Raw genomic sequence first — 22,374 nt, forward strand, 5'->3', positions numbered from 1 at the left:
GTCTTTCTTTCTTTCCTTACCTTAGGTACCATCTCAGGCCTCTCTCCCCATGCCATAGGTTCCATCTTCTGTTACCTTATATACCATCTTAGTTCTGTCTTCCCATTTCTTAGGCACCATCTTAGGTCTGTCTTCCCTTACCTTAGGTACCATCTCAGGTCTCCCTCTTCATTCCTTAGGTACCATCCCAGGTCTCTATCCCCATTCCATAGGTTCCATCTTTGGTTACCTCAAATACCATCTTAGGTCTGTCTTCCCATTCCCTAGGCATAATCTTAGGTCTTTCTCTCCCTCCTCGCCCACCTCTCTTGGGTCTTGCGTCTCCTAATTATCCTGAATGCCCCTGACATTTATGTAAATGTCTCAGACGATGTACCATAGAAATGAATTATTTAGTCTTTATCTTGTGTCCATAAATATTTTATAGCCGTGGAGCTGGATCAATGTTGTCCTGCTGTCTGGCTGTAGGTAAGATCTGGTAAAGGATTTTCCCATCATCAGGATCTTGTATAAATGCAGTGACATCTTCTGGATGATAAATATCCCCAACAAATCAGCTGTTAAAAATAAAGTAGAGTTATAGGTGTATTTGTATAAGTATATTCCTTTCTTGAAGGATTGTACCCCACTTAAATAACCCTATGAGGATCCTTGTCAATTATTTAGAGCAGTGAGCAAAGATGCGATTGGCCAACGTATATTCCGTCCTCAGCTGATCGCTGACACTTTAAAGGGGGACTATCGGCAGGTTAGACAAATCAAACCCTCATAAGGGGCAATGAACTTCGGCTTATTGCCCCTTATGTAGCCAGTCCTGACAACCAGCAGCCAGCACTACATATTATCCAGTGATCGGTCAGTCTAATAATTGAATTCTGTTTCCTTTCTTCTTCCAGGGATACAAGAATTTCCAGATAATATTAAATGCTGTAAATGTTTAACAATAGTAGAGGCCAGCGTGAACCCTATATCAAAGTAAGTCACCTCTCATCTCTGATGATACTGAATTGTGCTCTGCAATAAGAACATTCAGGGGGAGATTTATCAAACATGGTGTAAAGTGACACTGGCTCAGTTGCCCCTAGCAACCAATCAGCTTCCACCTTTCATTCCTCACAGACTCTTTGGAAAATGAAAGGTAGAATCTGATTGGTTGCTAGGGGCAACTGAGCCAGTCTCACTTTACACCATGTTTGATGAATCTGCCCCACAGTGTTCAGCTTTTATTATACTTTGTGAACCTAGCCTAATACTACAGTGATTTTATAAACTATAGAAGACTCTGTGCACCCTAAGAAAGAGAAGGGGCATGTGACAGTACTGACGGTGACTACATGTGTTATAACTGATGAGACTCTGAGACTCATTTACTTATCCTTCTTCTCAGGCTACCGGATGGCTTTACGCAGCTTCTTAATTTAACTCAGCTGTACCTTAATGATGCCTTTCTTGAGTATCTTCCAGCCAATTTTGGAAGGTGAGCTGACTCTTATTCCAGTCCGTGTCATGTCATAACTGGGAAATAATCCATAGACGTTCAACACCAGCACTACACTTACCAGCAGTAATTAGACCCAATCAACATAAGTGGTGGTGATGGTCTGCTGTGCAAAAGGCAGTCCATACAATAATCTCATAAGATAGAAGGAAACATTGCAGTGGCACTCACCTAAAAAAATAGTAGTGCTTGCCGACGATTGTCCCTGCTATTCCATTTTCTCTGCCGACGATTGCCTTTGCTATTCCATTTGAATGAAGAAAAGTATATTTTTGGTCAATGCCGCTGCAATGCTTTTTTCTATCTTATGAGATGTTATATCTGGGTATAGTGCATTATTACTGCGGATACCCCGAGCGATCTATCTATCTATCTATCTATCTATCTATCTATCTATCTATCTATCTATTGTCTATCTATCTATCTATCTATCTATCTCCTATCTATCTATCTATCTATTATCTATCTATCTATCTATCTATCTCCTATCTATCTATCTCCTATCTATTATCTATCTATCTATCTCCTATCTATCTATCTATCTATCTATCTATCTATCTATCTCCTATCTATCTATCTCTCTATCTCCCTCCTATCTATCTCTTATCTATCTATCTATCTATCTATCTATCTATCTATCTATCTATCTATCTATCTATCCATCTATCTATCTATCTATCTATCTATCTATCTATCTATCTATCTATCTATCTCCTATCTATCTATCTATCTATCTATCTATCTATCTATCTATCTACCTCCTATCTTCTATCTATCTATCTATCTATCTATCTATCTATCTATCTATCTATCTATCTATCTATCTATCCATCTATCTCCCTATCTACCTCCTATATATTATCTATCTATCTCCTATCTATCTATCTATCTATCTATCTATCTATCTATCTATCTATCTCCTATCTATCTATCTATCTATCTATCTATCTATCTATCTATCTATCTATCTATCTCCTATCTATCTATCTGCCCTTTTCTATTGATCTCACTCTCACATCTATCCACTCATATTCTTGTATTTTCCAGCTGTCTTATAAATACAGGTATAGTATGTGGTTCTATCTCATCTCTCTATGATCTCTGCTTTACAGGCTCAGCAAATTGCGGATATTGGAGTTAAGAGAAAACCATTTGAAAACATTACCAAAGTAAGTCGGTGTATTATAGTTGGTATATTACAGCCAGTGTATTATAGTTGGTATATTACAGCCAGTGTATTATAGTTGGTAAATTACAGTCGGTGTATTATAGTTGGTATATTACAGCCAGTGTATTATAGTTGATAAATTACAGCCGGTGTATTATAGTTGATAAATTACAGTCAGTGTATTATAGTTGGTATATTACAGCCAGTGTATTATAGTTGATAAATTACAGCCGGTGTATTATAGTTGATAAATTACAGTCAGTGTATTATAGTTGGTATATTACAGCCAGTGTATTATAGTTGATAAATTACAGCCGGTGTATTATAGTTGATAAATTACAGTCAGTGTATTATAGTTGGTATATTACAGCCAGTGTATTATAGTTGGTATATTACAGCCGGTGTATTATAGTTGGTATATTACAGCCAGGATATTATAGTTGGTATATTACAGCCGCTGTATTATAGTTTGTATATTACATCCGGTGTATTATAGTTGGTATATTATAGCCGGTGTATTAAAGTTGGTATATTAAAGCTGGTGTATTATAGTTGGTATATTAAAGCTGGTGTATAATAGTTGACATATTACAGCCGGTGTATTATAGTTGGTATATTACAGCCAGTGTATTATAGTTGCTATATAACATCCAGTGAATTATAGTTGATATATTACAGCTGGTGTATTATAGTTGGTATATTACAGTCGGTGTATTACAGCTGGTATATTACAGTTGGTATATTACAGCTGGTGTATTATAGTTGGTATATTAAAGCCGTTGTATAATAGTTGACATATTACAGCCGGTGTATTATAGTTGCTATATAACATCCAGTGAATTATAGTTGATATATTACAGCTGGTGAATTATAGTTGATATATTATAGTCGGTGTATTACAGCTGGTATATTACAGTTGGTATATTACAGCTGGTGTATTATAGTTGGTATATTAAAGCCGGTGTATAATAGTTGACATATTACAGCCGGTGTATTATAGTTGCTATATAACATCCAGTGAATTATAGTTGATATATTACAGTCGGTGTATTACAGCCGGTGTATTATAGTTGATATATAACATCCAGTGAATTATAGTTGATATATTACAGCTGGTGTATTATAGTTGGTATATTACAGCTGGTGTATTACAGTCAGTTATCTTTCATTGTTAGCATTGTTACGTTTTTAATGGTGACAGGTTATTCTCTGCACGGTGCCTCTCACTTACTGTGCATAGAGTTGTTCTCAACTTTCTATTAAAGTCTATAACTATGAGCTCCACTGTGTAGGGAAAAAACTGGGACGCAGCACTTTATCCTTACTTGTCATACACCCCACTCCATTGTTCACTGACCTCTGGCTCCAACCATTGCCAAACTATAACCCCTATCAGGTCAGCCCTCAGATAAAACATAAAGACATTAGCACAGTCCCTCCTTGTTATCAGACAACTTTAACCCATCTAGTCTCACTATAAAGGGGCGATGTTCTGGCATCTACCAGGCCCGTAGGTGCCTTACTTACAGTTCTTTTCGGCACTGCTCTTGCATGCGGGAAGCTGTGTAGCCCACCACTTCGTCCCTCCTTTGTTTCCCCCACACCATACACGAACACTATTGTCATCCAATTGTCCAGGAAAATCTCAGCATCTATATTTATACAGAAAATCGAAAGAATTGGGTCCAGGCAGGGTTATTTCCGGTAAGAATTCACTTGTCTGCTTTTCAGTGGAGTGCCCCTTTAAGCAGCATCCTCACTAATTAAGCAAGTGGTACAGAGAGACTTTTTGGGACAGTTTGCTGGGTGACCTTGCAGTTGACCCCCATATAAATCATCTACCATGATAGACATGTTGTAGCATGGGCTTCTAATCAATTTCCCATTTCTGTTTGAGGATATTCTATTTACAGTGTGACCCACAAGAAGATTAATGAGATTAAGACGCTTCTCCGGCCGCCACCTCTTCTCTTGTTTTATTAGACTCATTTATCAGAGCGCAATTGGAAAGATTAGAAAGTTTGAAGGGGGCTCATTGTTCAGAATCGCAGAACCCGGGGCAGCCTGCCACTGCCGAGAGACGGAACATATCGATCTGTGCCGCCTGCTTCTCTACACACTGCAATATTGTGGATTTCATTTAGGAGCCAAGTAGTATTTATAGTGCTTGAAAAAAGCACTATATTGTATTCCCTTTCCTTTATTCTTCTACTTCTTCCAGTTCCTCGTGATTTTCTGCAATTATTACAACCTGAACCACTTTGCGCACAGACACCATTTAAACTGTTTTGAACCCCTCCGCATTGACAGGTGTGCTAAGTATTTTTGGTTTCAGATAGAAAGTCCCCCATAGAAATGAATGGCGGAATGTTTGCAAATTAAAATATCACGTAGCACTAACCAGCCAATCACAGCACACTGAAATCTAGCAGCCAATAGAAACTTGCAGGCTCTTCATCCACTGCCTGACAACATCCATGCAGTCACATGTCCTGTATTGGCCAATAGAAGATAACAGGTCCTTATGATTGTGCCTCACTGACATAAATGCAGTAAAAAAATACAGAAAATTATAAGCTCGCTGTAGATGTCACAATTAAGGCGTCAGTATCAAAGTCGCTCTTAAAGGTCCGGTACCAAATTTATTCTTAAAGGGATGGTACCGAACTCGCTTCTAAAGGGTAGCGCATTCACTCTTAAGGGACCAGTACTGGATTCTTTTTTGAAGGGGCAGTACAGAATTCGCTCTTAAAGGGTCAGTATCGATTTTTTTTCTTAAAGGGCTTAAAGTTGTTCCTAAAGAGCCGATATTTAATATGCAGTATATGGCCGGGTTCACACTACATAAAAAACACATTTCACAAATAGCGGCTGTTGTTTGCGCAATTACAGCCGTTGTTATAAAATACGGCAGTGTTTTTTACGTAGTGTGAACATAGCCTTATAGTTGTTAGAGTCCTGTATATAGGGAATAGTATTGGTTCATCATAGACCAGTTCACATAGGATATGATCACAGTGTGAATGTTTTGTGCAGTTAGTGTCGTGTCATTTTTTTACGAATTCCATACAAGCTGGGAATCCATTGCAGAAAAGCAGGGCAAGTCTCAGATTTCTACTGCAGATGCTTATACCGAGAGACAGCTTTGTAAGAAACATTGATAGTAGTCTAGGCCTAAATTACAGAAACCAAGACATATAAGCCCCGCCCCTGACGCTGGCTAAAAATGTCGACAAAACAACCACTATTAGGCCAGGTTCACACTACATAAAAAACTGTTATTTGCAACGGTTATTTGCAAAATAATGGCTGTTATTTGCGCAAATACGGCCGTGTTTTTTTTACGTAGTGTGAACATAGCCTTAAGGGAGTTTACACAAGCCCCGCCCCTTTTTAGTCCAAAAATCAGGATCATTGGCTAGTACACTGTAGATTTATTTGTTCTGATGTTGAGGAGACTTTTTAGAAGTGTAATAAGGTGTTTGACTCTTCGAAGGTCTTTTATGTTTTTATAACATTCATAAAACCGTAATTGATAAACGTTGTGCGGCGCTTTGTCGTGTTTCACCCCCCTCGCTCTATTACACCTTTATGGTCTCGCCTTTTGATATCGGCCCTTGTAAACTCAGCAGTTTCACTTCCTTTTACAGCCTCATCAAGCGGCCTCGTAATGTTAATGTTCTTTCCCAGCTTTGCATATCTCCATGTTGGTATTTGATGGCCAGAAAGAAAACTAAACATATGATTTATTCTTCCAGAAAAAAATATCACATAATTTACCCCAGCAGCTTAGAAAATGAAACCGGAGCCCTCATTGGCTGATACAAACATGAAGGGGACGTTTCACCTAAGCCAAATATGTAAATCTACCAAAGATTATCTTACTGTTGGACAGCCATTACAGAACTACAACTCCCAGCAGGTCCAGTTGGTCATACACGTTAGATGGTGTCAGTCAGCTTTTTCGGACAGACACAAAGTGACCAGCTGTATGCAGGCAATGTATAGAATAGTTCCATCTCTTCCGGTGTGCAGGTGATATGAGCTTCTAGCAGTGAAATTTGGATTGTTTTTGTCAATGTGACAGATCTTAAGATTTTGAGATTCCAAGTGGAAAGTTTCCATAGCAACAGTTTTTTGTTTTTCATTAGCAAAGTTGAATTATTCACCGGATCCCAAGAATGACATTTTACTGTATCTTATACTTGTCTATTGATACTGCATCTGTCTTCTATATACAAGAATATAACTACTATAATACCGCTTCTATGTACAAGAATATAACTACTATAATACTGCTCCTATATACAGGAATATAACTACTATAATACTGCTCCTATATACAAGAATATAACTACTATAATACTGCTCCTATATACAAGAATATAACTACTATAATACTGCTCCTATACACAAGAATATAACTACTATAATACTGCCCCCTATATACAAGAATATAACTACTATAATACTGCCCCTATATACAAGAATATAACTACTATAATACTGCTCCTATATACAGGAATATAACTACTATAATACTGCTCCTATATACAGGAATATAACTACTATAATACTGCCCCCTATATACAAGAATATAACTACTATAATACTGCCCCCTATATACAAGAATATAACTACTATAATACTGCCCCCTATATACAGGAATATAACTACTATAATACTGCTCCTATATACAGGAATATAACTACTATAATACTGCCCCCTATATACAAGAATATAACTACTATAATACTGCTCCTATATACAAGAATATAACTACTATAATACTGCCCCCTATATACAAGAATATAACTACTATAATACTGCTCCTATATACAAGAATATAACTACTATAATACTGCTTCTATATACGAGAATATAGCTACTATAATACTGCTCCTATATACAAGAATATAACTACTATAATACTGCTCCTATATACAAGAATATAACTACTATAATACTGCCTCCTATATACAAGAATATAACTACTATAATACTGCCTCCTATATACAAGTATATAACTACTATAATACTGCTTCTATATACGAGAATACAATAAAGAAAAATAATTTTTAAAGGTAATATAGGAGACAGATACAACGGCTCTTCCTTCCTATGGTCATCCACTGATCTTCCGTCCTCTCTTTCTTCTATAAGGCGCAGAGGTTTTTTTGCTTAGTCTGGAATCTTATAAGGTCATTAAACCGTAACATTCTGTAACAAAACTTTTATATTCCGATGCCTGGAAACTTCACAAAGTTTATTGTTAGAAGCTTTATGTAATGCGGAGTCCTGCAGCATCTCTGCTCGCCGGCTCTATCACTTCATCTCACTTTGTTGAAAGCTTCCCGTGACCTTTCATACTCATCCACTCGCAGGTACTACCGCACAAAGCCCGCGCCACAGCCGGGGAGACAGATTCTGTGAACGCTTGAACCCTTCTTTACCCTTGATCATGGATCGGTTTGAGCCGTTTCATGTAGACTATTTTATAGAATTGACGTGTAGAACCCAAAAAACAAGCTGAGCATTATATGAATTATTGACCCAAATTCAGACATTGATCGATGTGCAGATGTAATTTAAGTAACAGCGCGCTAACAATGTGGGTTGTAGTCATACTGTGTCTTCTCGCTTCATGTAATTGTCCAAATCAACAGCATGGCTGTTTTTTTCTGGAACAGAATGATGTATCACTTACATTGTTGTGCTACTGATCCAGAGATATTCTCCTGTATAACATGGACAATAAGTAGTCCTCTACATTATGTGCATGAGCTCAGTAGTCCTGGATATTTATGAGAACCAAAAAACTCTGCCCACCAGCTGCTGATTGACAGCTATCTATCCATGCTGTGTATAGGCAGTCAACTATCAATTAGCAGCTGGAGGGCGGGGGGAGGGTTATGGCCAGAATCATATTCTCCTGCATATTAGGAGAACGGCTAAACAGAATGATGTAGTAATTCACCGATCTGTTCAGCATTTCTTTCACTAGTTTACACTGCCTTTATTTAAGGCAGTTACACCTAGTGACAGATTCTTTTTAGGATAAATGTGACATAGATTATAGGGGTACTCTAGAGAAACTGGTGTTAGAAAGTTATACAGATTTAGGCTATGTTCACACTGCGTATGAATCCGTCCGCAGATCGTACGCCGCCGTATATATGCGTCTGAAACTACGGGCGTGGGAAAAATAGACATGCGGCCGGACGCGTACGAACCGCGAACATACGCCCGTAGTACAGTTATGCTTCCCTAGCTTGTTTTGAAGCGATGAAACAAGTAATTTACTTGAAAATATTCGCCCAGCCCCCTAAATCACACAGAACCTTTTGGATCGAAAAATCAAGTTCAATTTGGCTGAAATAAGTACTCCGTACGGGACCGCATGGAAATCCACGGCCGTGAGTTTCAACATTTCCGTCCTCAAACAATGGTCTTGTTCATTTTTCACGGCGCCGTATACGATCCGGCCGTAAGCTCATACGTAGTGTGCACTGTGCGGGCGTATATCGTATACTTTCAAGTGAACGCATCAACCTCAAAACTACGTGCGTATATTCGCGGTTCGCACTACGGACGGATTCATACGCAGTGTGAACATAGCCTTAAAAATGACTTCCATTTATAATAAATATTTAAAATAAATAAATAAAAATCACTTCTGTCAGTACTTACAAGCTGCTGTATGTCCTGCAGGAAGTGGTGTATTCCTGTCGGACACAGTGCTCTTTGCTTCCACCTCTGTCCATGTCAGGAACTGTCCACAACAGTAGCAAATCCCCCTAGAAAACCTCTCCTGCTCTGGGCAATACCTGACATGGACAGAGGTGGCAGCAGAGAGCGCTGTGTCAGACTGGAGAGAATACACCACTTCCTGCAGGACATACAGCAGCTAAGTACTGAAATACTAGAGATTTTTAAATAGAAGTTGTTTGCAAATTTGTAAAACTTTCTGACAACAGTTTATTTGAAATCATTTTCCTAGTGCTAGAATACTTCTTTAATGATGTTTGGGTGGATACATAGAGCTGTATTTTTTATCCCATATATACACCATTTTCTTGAACCTTATATTTTTTACATTTTTTCTCACAATGGAGTCTTTTACTTTAGGAAAGTTTCTTATCCTGTTTTCTCTTATGTTTCAGGTCAATGAGTAAGCTGACCCAACTGGAGAGACTTGACCTGGGCAATAATGAGTTCAGTGAGCTGGTAAGAAGACAAATGTTTTTCTCCTTCTAGAAACATTACGAAAACTAATGTAATGTTCCATGAGAAAGCAGATAAGGCATTTCTTTCTCTTAAAGAAAACAAACTTAAAGGGGAACTCCAAAGACTAAAAAAAAACACCTTTTTTTGGCTAATATATTACTTTAATAAAATTATATTACTTTGTCATTTAACTTTATTCAAAAAAATTGATTGATTTCAAGCTTTGAGATTCAGTGAGTGGTGAGGCGTCACCACTCACTAATTGTAAGTTTATCAGTTTTCGGTCTATATTCACATCTCTTAAAAGTGATTTTTTTTTTCTGTTTTTTTATTTATTTAATTAAAAAAAATTATAGACCTCTCTTTATATAGGAAGTAACTTTGTGGGCCGCAGTAAGGGGGTGACACGGCTGCTCTTCTGCCTCCAACATTTGTGTCTGGAACTGCAGGGCTGTCTAAGCCGCTGCTCTGATCAGGTACTGCTCACAGTGCGAAACAGAGTAGGGTCCTGTTCCCCCTGTGGACTGTATATTTTTATATACAGTACGCAGGGGGGACACTGCCTGTAAGAATATACAGTATACGGTGGAACAGGACCCTACTTTGTATAGCGCTTTGCGGCAGAGCTTGAGAATCGGGAACTTAAGTTTCCAACACAAACATTGGTAACAGCAGAGGGGCCTGTGTTACCTCGCACTCAACCAAAATAAGCAGCCGGGGACCGCGGGTATTAGCCGCCGCAGCCGATCGCCACTGCCGGCTAATTAACTATCTAAATGCAGCTGTCAAAGCTGACAGCTGCATTTAAATAGTGCTTGCTCCCCTATTCCTGGTGTCTAGTGGGGGGATCGTGTCGCGGAGGGGGGAATCCCTTGTACTGAGCAGGCCGGGGCTGAGCGTCTGAATGACGCTGATCCCGGTTCGGCAATTAATGTATCTGGTCTGCTGCATACCAGAGTAATAGAGCACTGATCTGAAGGTTCAGTGCTCTATTATATACACAGCATTGATCTCAATGGGAGATCAGTGCTGTGTATATAGAAGTCCCCCAGGGGGATTAGTGCTGTGTATATAGAAGTCCCCCAGGGGGATCAGTGCTGTGTATATAGAAGTCCCCCAGGGGGCTTCTAATTACTGTATGTGAAAAAAAGTGTTTTTATTAGTAAACAAGAAAATCCCCTCCTCTAATAAAAGTTATAATCACCCCCTTTTCCCATTTTATAAATAAAAAAAATTAACATATTTAGTATCGCCGCATGCGTAATCGTCCGAACTATTAAATTATCAAATTCCTGATCTTGCACAGTAAACGGCGTAAGTGCAAAAACCCACCAAAGTGCAAAATTGCACATTTTTGTTTACATCAAATCCAGGAAAAATGTAATAAAAAGTGATCAAAATGTTGCATATATACGAACAAGGTACCGAAAGAAAGAACAGATCATGGTGCAAAAAATCACTCCTCACACAGCCCCATAGACCAAACAATAAAAGTTTTATAAGGAAGGAAATAGAGCAATTCTTTTAGTTTAGTTTTTTTTTTAAAGGTTTTAATTTTTTAAAAGCCATTAAATAAAATAAAAGTTATGCAAGTTGCATATCGTTGTAATCATATTGACTTGAGAAACATAGCTAACATGTCAGTTTCACCATAGGGCGAACGGCATGAACACAAAACCCCTCAAAATAAAAAGAATTGCACCGGTTTTTGTTGTTTTTTTTTTCAATTTCACTGCACATATATTTTTTTTTCTGGTTTCTCAGCATATTTTATGCAAAAATTAAGTCTGTAGTTGCTATGTACAAATGGTGTCCCAAAAAATAAGGGCTCATGTAGGTCTGTAGGTGAAAATATGCAAGCGCTATGGACTTTTAAACACAAGGAGGAAAAAACGAAAGTGCAAAAATGTAAACTGGCTCCGTCATTAAGGGGTTAAAGAAGCAATGTATTATTGTTATTATTATTATTACTATTATTATTCTTAATTTGTCTCCGGAGTAAGATACTATCAGTATGGATTGTTAGGTCAGTGTGGGAGAAAAAAAAGAAACTGCTAATACTGCTCCTATGTACAAGGATATACCTACTATAATACTGCTCCTATATACAAAAATATATAACTACTATAATACTGCTCCCTTTATACAGGAATATAACTACTATAATACTGCCCCTATATACAGGAATATAACTACTATAATACTGCTCCTATGTACAAGGATATACCTACTATAATACTGCTCCTATATACAAAAATATATAACTACTATAATACTGCTCCCTTTATACAGGAATATAACTACTATAATACTGCCCCTATATACAGGAATATAACTACTATAATACTGCTCCTATGTACAAGGATATACCTACTATAATACTGCTCCTATATACAAAAATATATAACTACTATAATACTGCTCCCTTTATACAGGAATATAACTACTATAATACTGCCCCTATATACAGGAATATAACTACTATAATACTGCTCCTATGTACAAGGATATACCTACTATAATACAGCTCCTATATACAAGAATATAACTACTATAATACTGCTCCTATATACAGGAATATAACTACTATAATACTGCTCCTATATACAAGAATATAACTACTATAATACTGCTCCTATATACAAGAATATAACTACTATAATACTGCCCCTATATACAAGAGTATAACTACTATAATACTGCCTCCTATATACAAGAATATAACTACTATAATACTGCACCTATATACAAGAATATAACTACTATAATACGAACTGGAGAGAGTGGAACGGCTGCACATCCCATCTATGGCTGATACTAATGCCGCTAGGCCTATATTAAAAATCAACACCAGAGTGTCTGTATATGAATTGATCAAGCCATATTGCCCCGTGTACCACCGCGCAGGTCCTCTGGTCCACACGGGTCCCTACGCTAACTCCACACCGTGTCGGTCAGCAACCGCCAACCCCGCAAAGCGTGCACATGCAGGGAAGGGAGGCCATGGAACGGCCCTGCAACCCCAATGTCACAGGACCAGACCCAAAAAGCCCCACCAAAACCCAGCCAGCACCACCGGCGGGGAAGGCTGCTCCCAAACGACATATAACTACTATAATACTGCTCCTATATACAAGAATATAACTACTATAATACTACCCACTGTATAAGACATGATTATAACAATCCTTTCTATAGACATCCTTTATAAATAATTTAAATAAAGCCTATATACTTATCAGTAAGTGTATGGTACAGTTTACAGAAATAAACCTGTTATAATGCAGCAGAGGGATGTGAGAATAGAGACGTTATGTTACCTGTAAGATGTGATGTGTTGTGTTGGGTGACATTCTCAGCTCCTGTACATGTTATTATGGTGCTGACACTACTGGGTATAGAGATGTGCTTTATAGTGTGTGCACTGGATAAGTTTATTAGGATGGGCTGTATATAACATGTAATACCGCCATCTCTCATCTCTTACAGCCCGAGGGCCTTGAACAAATACAGAATTTGAAGGAGTTGTGGATAGATAACAATTCTCTGCAGACGCTGCCGGGGGTAATCACTTTACACTCTGCTCTTATGGGTTTGGGTGCTGGGTGTTGGGTTTTTAGATGGGATGTGATACAAGTGGAAAATCCTCGCATGACTAGCGCAGGACAAGCGCAGCACGAAACGCGGCTGACACAGTGGAAGCTTCTGCCGCCTCTTTAATGGACTGTGGATTAACTTTTTGACCTAATTTTCTTATTGTGAAAGGGAAATGGTGCTGAAAGAAATGTACAGGTTCAGTCTTATTAGAGATCGTCCGCTTCATTATATCGGCTGCACGGAGAGTCCTGAGATTTGTCTTACTGCCTATATAGAAAAGAACAAAATTATATCATACAAATCACGTAATAATATTGAAATGAGGATAAAGGCAAGCTCATGTATATATACTTAACTATCTATCTATCTCAGGGGCGTAGCTAGAATTCATGGGGCCCCATAGCAAAAAAATTGAAGGGGCTTCCCTCCCCTAAGCACAACACAAAGCACTGTGTATGTGTGTGTATATATATATATATATATATATATATATATATCCGCTTTACTTCTGGTGTACTGATAACCCCTGACCTCTGCAAGGAGCTCTGCACATTTTCCTTTCCTACTTGATTGCTAGCTGGAGAACAGAGGTCAGGGGTTATCAGAGCAGTGAAACAGAGATCTCTGTCTTCTGCTTGTTAACCCTTTTTTTGTGTTGCAGCATGTAAGTAAACATTGGGTCACTTACACACTGCAATACATAAGTGGTTAAGCAGAAGGACACACACTCTTACCTTCTCCTCTGGGCCCCCCCCCCCCTGCACGGGCCCCATAGCAACTGCCTACCCTGCCTCTATGGTAGCTACGTTCATGATCTATCTATTATCTATCTATCTATCTATCTTCTCTCATGTATCACAGAAAGTGTTTTTTCTAACAATCCATGATTTACTATGTGCTATACAATCCATTTGCCCAGCCTCCTACATGCTTTTCCATACATTACTATTATTTATCTATATATATTACGCTGCTTTCTTTATCATGGAATGGTATATATACAGATTGGGCTTGGTTCACCTTTACTTCAGAGTTTTGGAGCCTCAGTTCACATCACATTTACCTGCATCAGTATTACCCATCACAGGGACTCTGCAGAGGAACACTCCATTATAGTACAGTAGGCTCCAGGTTTGGGTTTCCGATGTTAGGGAGTATGTTATTCATTCACATGAGCCACAGAGGACATTGTACAAACTGGAAGCACTATTGTCCCTGTTGGCCACCATTCCTAATGTTGTCCTTTATATAGGAAAGCAGAAATAATGGGGCAAATGTATGAAATATGGGGCAGAGGAAAGCTTAGAAGTTACCTATAGGGACCTATCGGATCAGTCTATAAATGTGACTCTATACGAGAGCTGGGCAACTGTGGCCCTCCAACTGTTGCAAATCCCATCATGCAGGACAGTCCAAGCCAAAACTGAAAGCTACAAGTGTCTAGGCATGATGGGAATTGTAGTACGGCTGGAGGACCGCAGTTGCCCAGTCCTGCTTTGTACTGAGCAGATCTATAGCCGGCTAAAGAAATTCTATGTGTGTAACAAGTCTATAGGAAAACTGAAACAGCTCATCTACCTGGACATGTCCAAGAATCGGATTGAGAGCATAGAAATGGAGATATCCGGGTGCGAGTCCTTGGAAGATCTTCTCCTTTCCTCCAATTTATTGCAGCACTTGCCTGACTCATTAGGTAAGAACAGAATTCTGCAGCCATTCCCTGTTCTCTCCTCTCCTCACCCATTCCCTGTTCTCTCCTCTCCACATCCATTCCCTGTTCTCTTCTCTCCACACCCATTCCCTGTTCTCTTCTCTCCTCACCCATTCCCTGTTCTCCCCTCACCCATTCCCTGTTCTCTCCTCACCCATTCCCTGTTCTCTTCTCTCCTCACCCATTCCCTGTTCTCCCCTCACCCATTCCCTGTTCTCTCCTCTCCTCACCCATTCCCTGTTCTCTCCTCTCCACACCCATTCCCTGTTCTCTTCTCTCCACACCCATTCCCTGTTCTCCCCTCACCCATTCCCTGTTCTCTTCTCTCCTCACCCATTCCCTGTTCTCCCCTCACCCATTCCCTGTTCTCTCCTTACCCATTCCCTGTTCTCTCCTCACCCATTACCTGTTCTCTCCTCACCCATTCCCTGTTCTCTCCTCACCTATTCCCTGTTCTCTCCTCACCTATTCCCTGTTTTCTTCTCTTCTCACCCATTCCCTGTTCTCTCCTCACCCATTCCCTGTTCTCTCCTCACCCATTCCCTGTTCTCTCCTCACCCATTCCCTGTTCTCTCCTCACCCATTCCCTGTTCTCTTCTCTCCTCACCCATTCCCTGTTCTCTCCTCACCCATTCCCTGTTCTCTCCTCACCCATTCCCTGTTCTCTCCTCACCCATTCCCTGTTCTCTCCTCACCCATTCCCTGTTCTCTCCTCACCCATTCCCTGTTCTCTTCTCTCCTCACCCATTCCCTGTTCTCCCTTCACCCATTCCCTGTTCTCTCCTCACCCATTCCCTGTTCTCTCCTCACCCATTCCCTGTTTTCTTCTCTCCTCACCCATTGCCTGTTCTCTCCTCACCCATTGCCTGTTCTCTCCTCACCCATTGCCTGTTCTCTCCTCACCCATTGCCTGTTCTCTCCTCACCCATTGCCTGTTCTCTCCTCACCCATTGCCTGTTCTCTCCTCACCCAGTGCCTGTTCTCTCCTCACCCATTGCCTGTTCTCTCCTCACCCATTGCCTGTTCTCTCCTCACCCATTGCCTGTTCTCTTCTCTCCTCACCCATTGCCTGTTCTCTCCTCACCTATTCCCTGTTCTCTCCTCACCCATTCCCTGTTCTCTCCTCACCCATTCCCTGTTCTCTTCTCTCCTTACCCATTCCCTGTTCTCTCCTCACCCATTCCCTGTTCTCTTCTCTTCTCTCCTCACCCATTCCCTGTTTTCTTCTCTCCTCACCCATTCTCTGTTTTCTTCTCTCCTCACCCATTCCCTGTTCTCTTCTCTCCTCACCTCACCCATTCTTTCACCTCTCTTCTCTCTTTCTTTGCAGCTTTTTCTTAAAATCTATTGTTTTACTTTAACAGGTCTGCTGAAAAAACTCACAACTCTGAAAATAGATGACAATCAACTTGTAGCACTACCAAATACAATTGGCAAGTGAGTATAAAGGACCCTCCCTCCATCACTCTTCTTATCTTCTTTCTTTTGGAGATGACTTGTTAACGTAAGAGTTTGGACCCTATTACACGGAGGGATATTCTGCCAAATCAGGCCGATTCGGCAGATGATCGCTCCGTGTAATATAGACAGTCATCAATCATCAGCTGATCGTTGTCATGTATTCCAGCCTAATAATCATCAGCTTCCAGGTGTGCATTGCTAGGTGTACTTGCTCTCCGGTGTCCAGGGGCGTAGCTAGGAATCATGGGGCCCCATAGCAAGAAATTGTACAGGCCCCCCTCGGATGAACATACTCACCTGACCAAGCGCATTTCCATGGCATTTGTTCACCCAGATCTCCGGAGCATGAATGACGTTACTTGGGAGGGAGCTGGGAGAACGAATGCTGATGGACTGTGCTGGGTCATGGGTAATGAGGCCTCTTGTGGCTGGAAATGCAATGCAGCCTCTCAGTGATGGCAGATATGTGAAGTGTTGGACTGGAGTATACGGGGCCCACCAGAGGAATTACTGCTGATGGACCACCTTCCTTCTGTACAAACGAATGAAACATGGTGGTTTGGTGCACTGGGGCGAGAGGGGCAGAGCAGTCTGCTGATCAGTACCCCCACCGTGTACCAAGCCACCTTATATGCACATAGAATAAAGTCAAGATTTGCAAAAAAAATTGGGACACTGAGAATAAAGGTAAGAAAATTACCTTTATCTTCAGCATCCCGGCTCTATGGGAACATAACAGCAGGTTAGAAGACTAGAGTTTCCCTTAAATATCAGTAAAACACTAAGAGGACGGACGAGGTAAAGTGTTTTCCTGTGGCCTCCTGATAGCACTGATGCTCATGTCAGTGATAGAAGTGTAAGGACATGGCAGTCACTAAGATCACAGGCTGCGGATATACATAAACCACCGCACCATCTTCCCTAATGTACTGACACATTCATACCTCACACACATAGACACTACATGTATACTGCACACAGATATACACATGACTACTACTACACACACATATACACAACACGTATACTGCACACAGATATACACATACCTCACACACATATATTCACATGGCATGCATACTGTACACATACACACATATACCTCACACACATAGACATAACATGTATACTGCACACAGATATACACATGACTACTACTACACACACATACACACATGACATGCATACTGTACACACATATACTTCACACACATATACACATGACATGCATACTGTACACACATACACACATATACACATGACATGCATACTGTACACACATACACACATATACACATGACATGCATACTGTACACATATACACATGACATGCATACTCTACACACATACACACATATACACATGACATGCATACTGTACACACATACACACATATACACATGACATGCATACTGTACACACATACACACATATACACATGACATGCATACTGTACACACATATACTTCACACACATATACACATGATATGCATACTGTACACACATACACACATATACACATGACATGCATACTCTACACACATACACACATATACACATGAAATGCATACTGTACACACATACACACATATACACATGACATGCATACTCTACACACATACACACATATACACATGACATGCATACTGTACACACATACACACATATACACATGACATGCATACTGTACATACATACACACACATATACACATGACATGCATACTGTACACACATACACACATATACACATGACATGCATACTCTACACACATACACACATATACACATGACATGCATACTGTACACACATACACACATATACACATGACATGCATACTGTACACACATATACACATGACATGCATACTGTACACACATACACACATGACATGCATACTGTACATACATACACACACATATACACATGACATGCATACTGTACACACATACACACATATACACATGACATGCATACTGTACACACATACACACATATACACATGACATGCATACTGTACATACATACACACACATATACACATGACATGCATACTGTACACACATACACACATATACACATGACATGCATACTGTACACACATATACTTCACACACATATACACATGACAGGCATACTCTACACACATACACACATATACACATGCCATTTCCACTGCACACATTTATACATAAAACTGGAGAGTACATAACTGGTACAGCACACACATATACACAAAATAATTACTACACACTTATATACACATGATAACTAGATACTACACACATATACACATGACATGCATATGGCACATACTAACATACTTCCCACACATATACACCAAAGATACATACTGCACACACACACACACACACACACAAGCTACATACACAATAAACACTTATTATACAACATCACATCCAAACTGAACAGACATCACATGCAGACACACTTACTTACACAAGAGAGCAGCAGCCAAGCTGCACATATACAGTATGCAGAGTACAGCTGGAGGGATGAGCAGGGGACAGGGCTGAAAGTTTCCTGCTTCTCCTTCGCCTACAGACTGCTCCTTCCCTGCCTCCATGGTAGAGAACAGCTCTGAAGGTCAGAAGGTTTATTATTTTACACTAGGGCAAGGGATGCACAGACATCGCTAACAAGATATATATACAGCCCTTGTTGTAGGTAGATAGATAGATAGATAGATAGATAGATAGATAGATAGATAGATAGATAGGAGATAGATAGATAGATAGATAGATAGGAGATAGATAGATAGATAGATAGATAGATAGATAGATAGATAGATAGGAGATAGATAGATAGATAGATAGATAGATAGATAGATAGATAGGAGATAGATAGATAGATAGATAGATAGATAGATAGATAGGAGATAGATAGATAGATAGATAGATAGATAGATAGGAGATAGATAGATAGATAGATAGATAGATAGGAGATAGATAGATAGATAGATAGATAGATAGATAGATAGATAGGAGATAGATGGATGGATAGATAGATAGGAGATAGATGGATAGATAGATAGATAGATAGATAGATAGATAGATAGATAGATAGGAGATAGATAGATAGATAGATAGATAGATAGATAGATAGGAGATAGATAGATAGATAGATAGATAGGAGATAGATGGATAGATAGATAGATAGATAGATAGATAGATAGGAGATAGTTAGATAGATAGATAGATAGATAGATAGATAGGAGATAGATAGATAGATAGATAGATAGATAGATAGATAGATAGATAGATAGGAGATAGATAATGGATAGATAGATAGATAGGAGATAGATAGATAGATAGATAGATAGATAGATAGATAGATAGATAGATAGATAGATAGATAGATGGATGGATGGATGGGAATCTGTGCGTCACCACAACATGACTGCTTATTCTTCCCAGATGCCATGAGAGAAATTCTCAAGAAGCCCTCTATTTGATATAAGGTCACAGCGGATTCTTTTTTTTTTTTATGCTTTGATGGGACTTGAATTGCTTTTGCATTTGGGGCTTTGAGTGTTATCGAAGTCAGATTGGAAAATAAGTGCTCCTCCCCCTATAGAGACTGTGTGGATGTTTCCTTGTTATTATTCCCCTATTTGCCTATATGGACTTGTTGTTGTTGTTGTTGTTGTTTGTGATATATATGTTTCTTTCATTTAGTAATGTCATATTCCTGTGTTATCCTGCTGCATAATTCTATATGTGTGTGATCTCTGCTTGTTATCATGGCTCTACTTATGTTCCATGCAGCCGTAATCCCAATTAAAATAACATATATATATACATACACATATAGGGGAAGATTTATCAAACATGGTGTAAAGTGAAACAGGCTCAGTTGCCCCTAGCAACCAATCAGATTCCACCTTTCATTTTCCAAAGAGTCCGTGAGGAATAAAAGGTGGAATCTGATTGGTTGCTAGGGGCGACTGAGCCAGTCTCACTTTACACCATGTTTGATAAATCTCCCCAATACTGTATATATATGATCTAAAAGTTTCAAAAAGGCCTATACTGTCTTCCGTCTGTTTTTATATGTAAACTCCATAGAGTATAATATACCCTGAGCACAATATGTAATATACTGTACTCTGACTATAATAAACCGGTGGATATATGAACGGATGCATTAGTCATCATGGCGGCACAGTGTAATAATAGTCGCTCAGCGGGTGAGCCAGTAGCTTAACCCTGTTATCTGCTCAAATCCTTATAAAGTACAGTGACACTTTAAGAGATCTTCTTGGATCCCTCCTTTATGAAGAGTATTATATAGAGTTAGAAAAGGAAATATACAGCCATCTTTTATATGGTTAAGGATGAGGATTTTTATCCTATGGTTTTCCACTTGTACACCCTGACAGTGGCATGCTGGGAGCTGTAGTTTCCAAACAGCCGGAGAGCCAAAGGTTAAATACTACTCCTTTTTGTTAAAAAATAAACTGATCACATGCTATTCTGTTACTGGAAATCCCACTGATCAGCTGCAATCTGATTGGGATCTTAACAGCAAGTGTTTAGTTTCCCTGCAGCACCACCACAGGAGAGAGGGAGTATTACAACATGTTTACTGCATTAGATGATGTCCATGTCTATGTGAGGGACTTTTCTTACAATAAAGTTGAGTTTACCTATGTCTAGTGATCCAACACAGTTTCCCTCCTACATGGTTGTACTGGATCAAAAAATGTTACATACAGCTGGACCCAACTATGACGGCTCATTCTAATGGTGCGTTTACACAGAGAGATTTATCTGACAGATCTTTCAAGCCAAAATCTGTCTGATAATCTTTATAACGATCAGCGTTTAGACGGTACGATATATCGTACAGAAAAATGGTTTTGCGATCGCGCGCCCGCAGCCCGGCCCGCTCGCAGCCCGCCCCCTCCCTGCAGCCCCCTGCGCCACCCCGATCGCCACCCCCGCCGCTCTGATTGCCACGCTCGCTGCTCCGATCGCCCCCCGGCCACCGCTCCGATCGCCCCACCCGCTCCGATCGCCGCCGCCGCCCTGATCGCCCCCACCGCCGCAGCCAAGAGCATACATTACCTGCTCCGCGCATTGATTGGCTGAAGAGATGAGCCGGGAATTTCAAACGGCTCCTCTTCAGCCAATCAGTGCTCCTCTTCAGCACTGATTGGCTGAAGGGGAGCCGTTTGAAACTCCCGGCTCATCTCTTCAGCCAATGAATGCACTGAAGAGGGAAGAGGGGATGTCGGAAGACCTGCTACACGGAGCAGGTAACGTATGCTCTTGGCCGCGGCGGTGGGGGCGATCGGAGCGGGGGGCGATCGGAGCGGCGGCGGGGGTGGCGATCGGAGCGGGGGTGGCGATCAGGGCGGCGGGGGTGGCGATCGAACCAGGGCTGCGAGCGGGGGCCGGGCGGCGCGCGGCCGGACTATCGCGCGACGACTGTTTACACAGAGCGATCGGCGAATTTTTTGCGATTGAATTCAAACGTTATCGCGAAAATTCTTCCCATAATCGTTACGTGTAAACGTACCATAATGCTAAGTTTACACGAGGCGATTATTGGCCCGATCGTACGATTAACGTTTTTAAAGTAACAATTTTTTTTTATAACAATCAGCGTTTAGGCACTACGATATATCGTACGGAAAAATCGTTTTGCGATTGTGCGCCCGCAGCCCGCCCCCCCGAAGCCCCCTG

At 40.2% G+C, this 22,374-nt stretch overlaps 1 protein-coding gene across 5 annotated transcripts in view; it reads left to right on the forward strand.

Moving 5' to 3' along the window:
* The window catches only part of LRRC7 (leucine rich repeat containing 7), a 119,585-nt gene that overhangs the window by 39,661 nt on the left and 57,550 nt on the right, over positions 1 to 22,374 (forward strand). For 4 of the 5 annotated variants that reach the window (XM_069981415.1, XM_069981417.1, XM_069981418.1 and 1 more), the window contains exons 4-10: positions 897 to 975; positions 1,388 to 1,477; positions 2,611 to 2,667; positions 9,830 to 9,893; positions 13,383 to 13,457; positions 15,039 to 15,183; positions 16,566 to 16,638. In XM_069981415.1, the coding sequence (XP_069837516.1) occupies positions 897 to 975; positions 1,388 to 1,477; positions 2,611 to 2,667; positions 9,830 to 9,893; positions 13,383 to 13,457; positions 15,039 to 15,183; positions 16,566 to 16,638 (583 nt within the window). Of the gene's footprint in view, positions 1 to 896; positions 976 to 1,387; positions 1,478 to 2,610; positions 2,668 to 9,829; positions 9,894 to 13,382; positions 13,458 to 15,038; positions 15,184 to 16,565; positions 16,639 to 22,374 lie in introns of those variants that run through there. The other variant, XM_069981419.1, reaches the window with a different exon arrangement.

Source organism: Dendropsophus ebraccatus, chromosome 8 (genome assembly GCF_027789765.1).
Source record: "Dendropsophus ebraccatus isolate aDenEbr1 chromosome 8, aDenEbr1.pat, whole genome shotgun sequence".
NCBI lineage: Eukaryota > Metazoa > Chordata > Amphibia > Anura > Hylidae > Dendropsophus > Dendropsophus ebraccatus.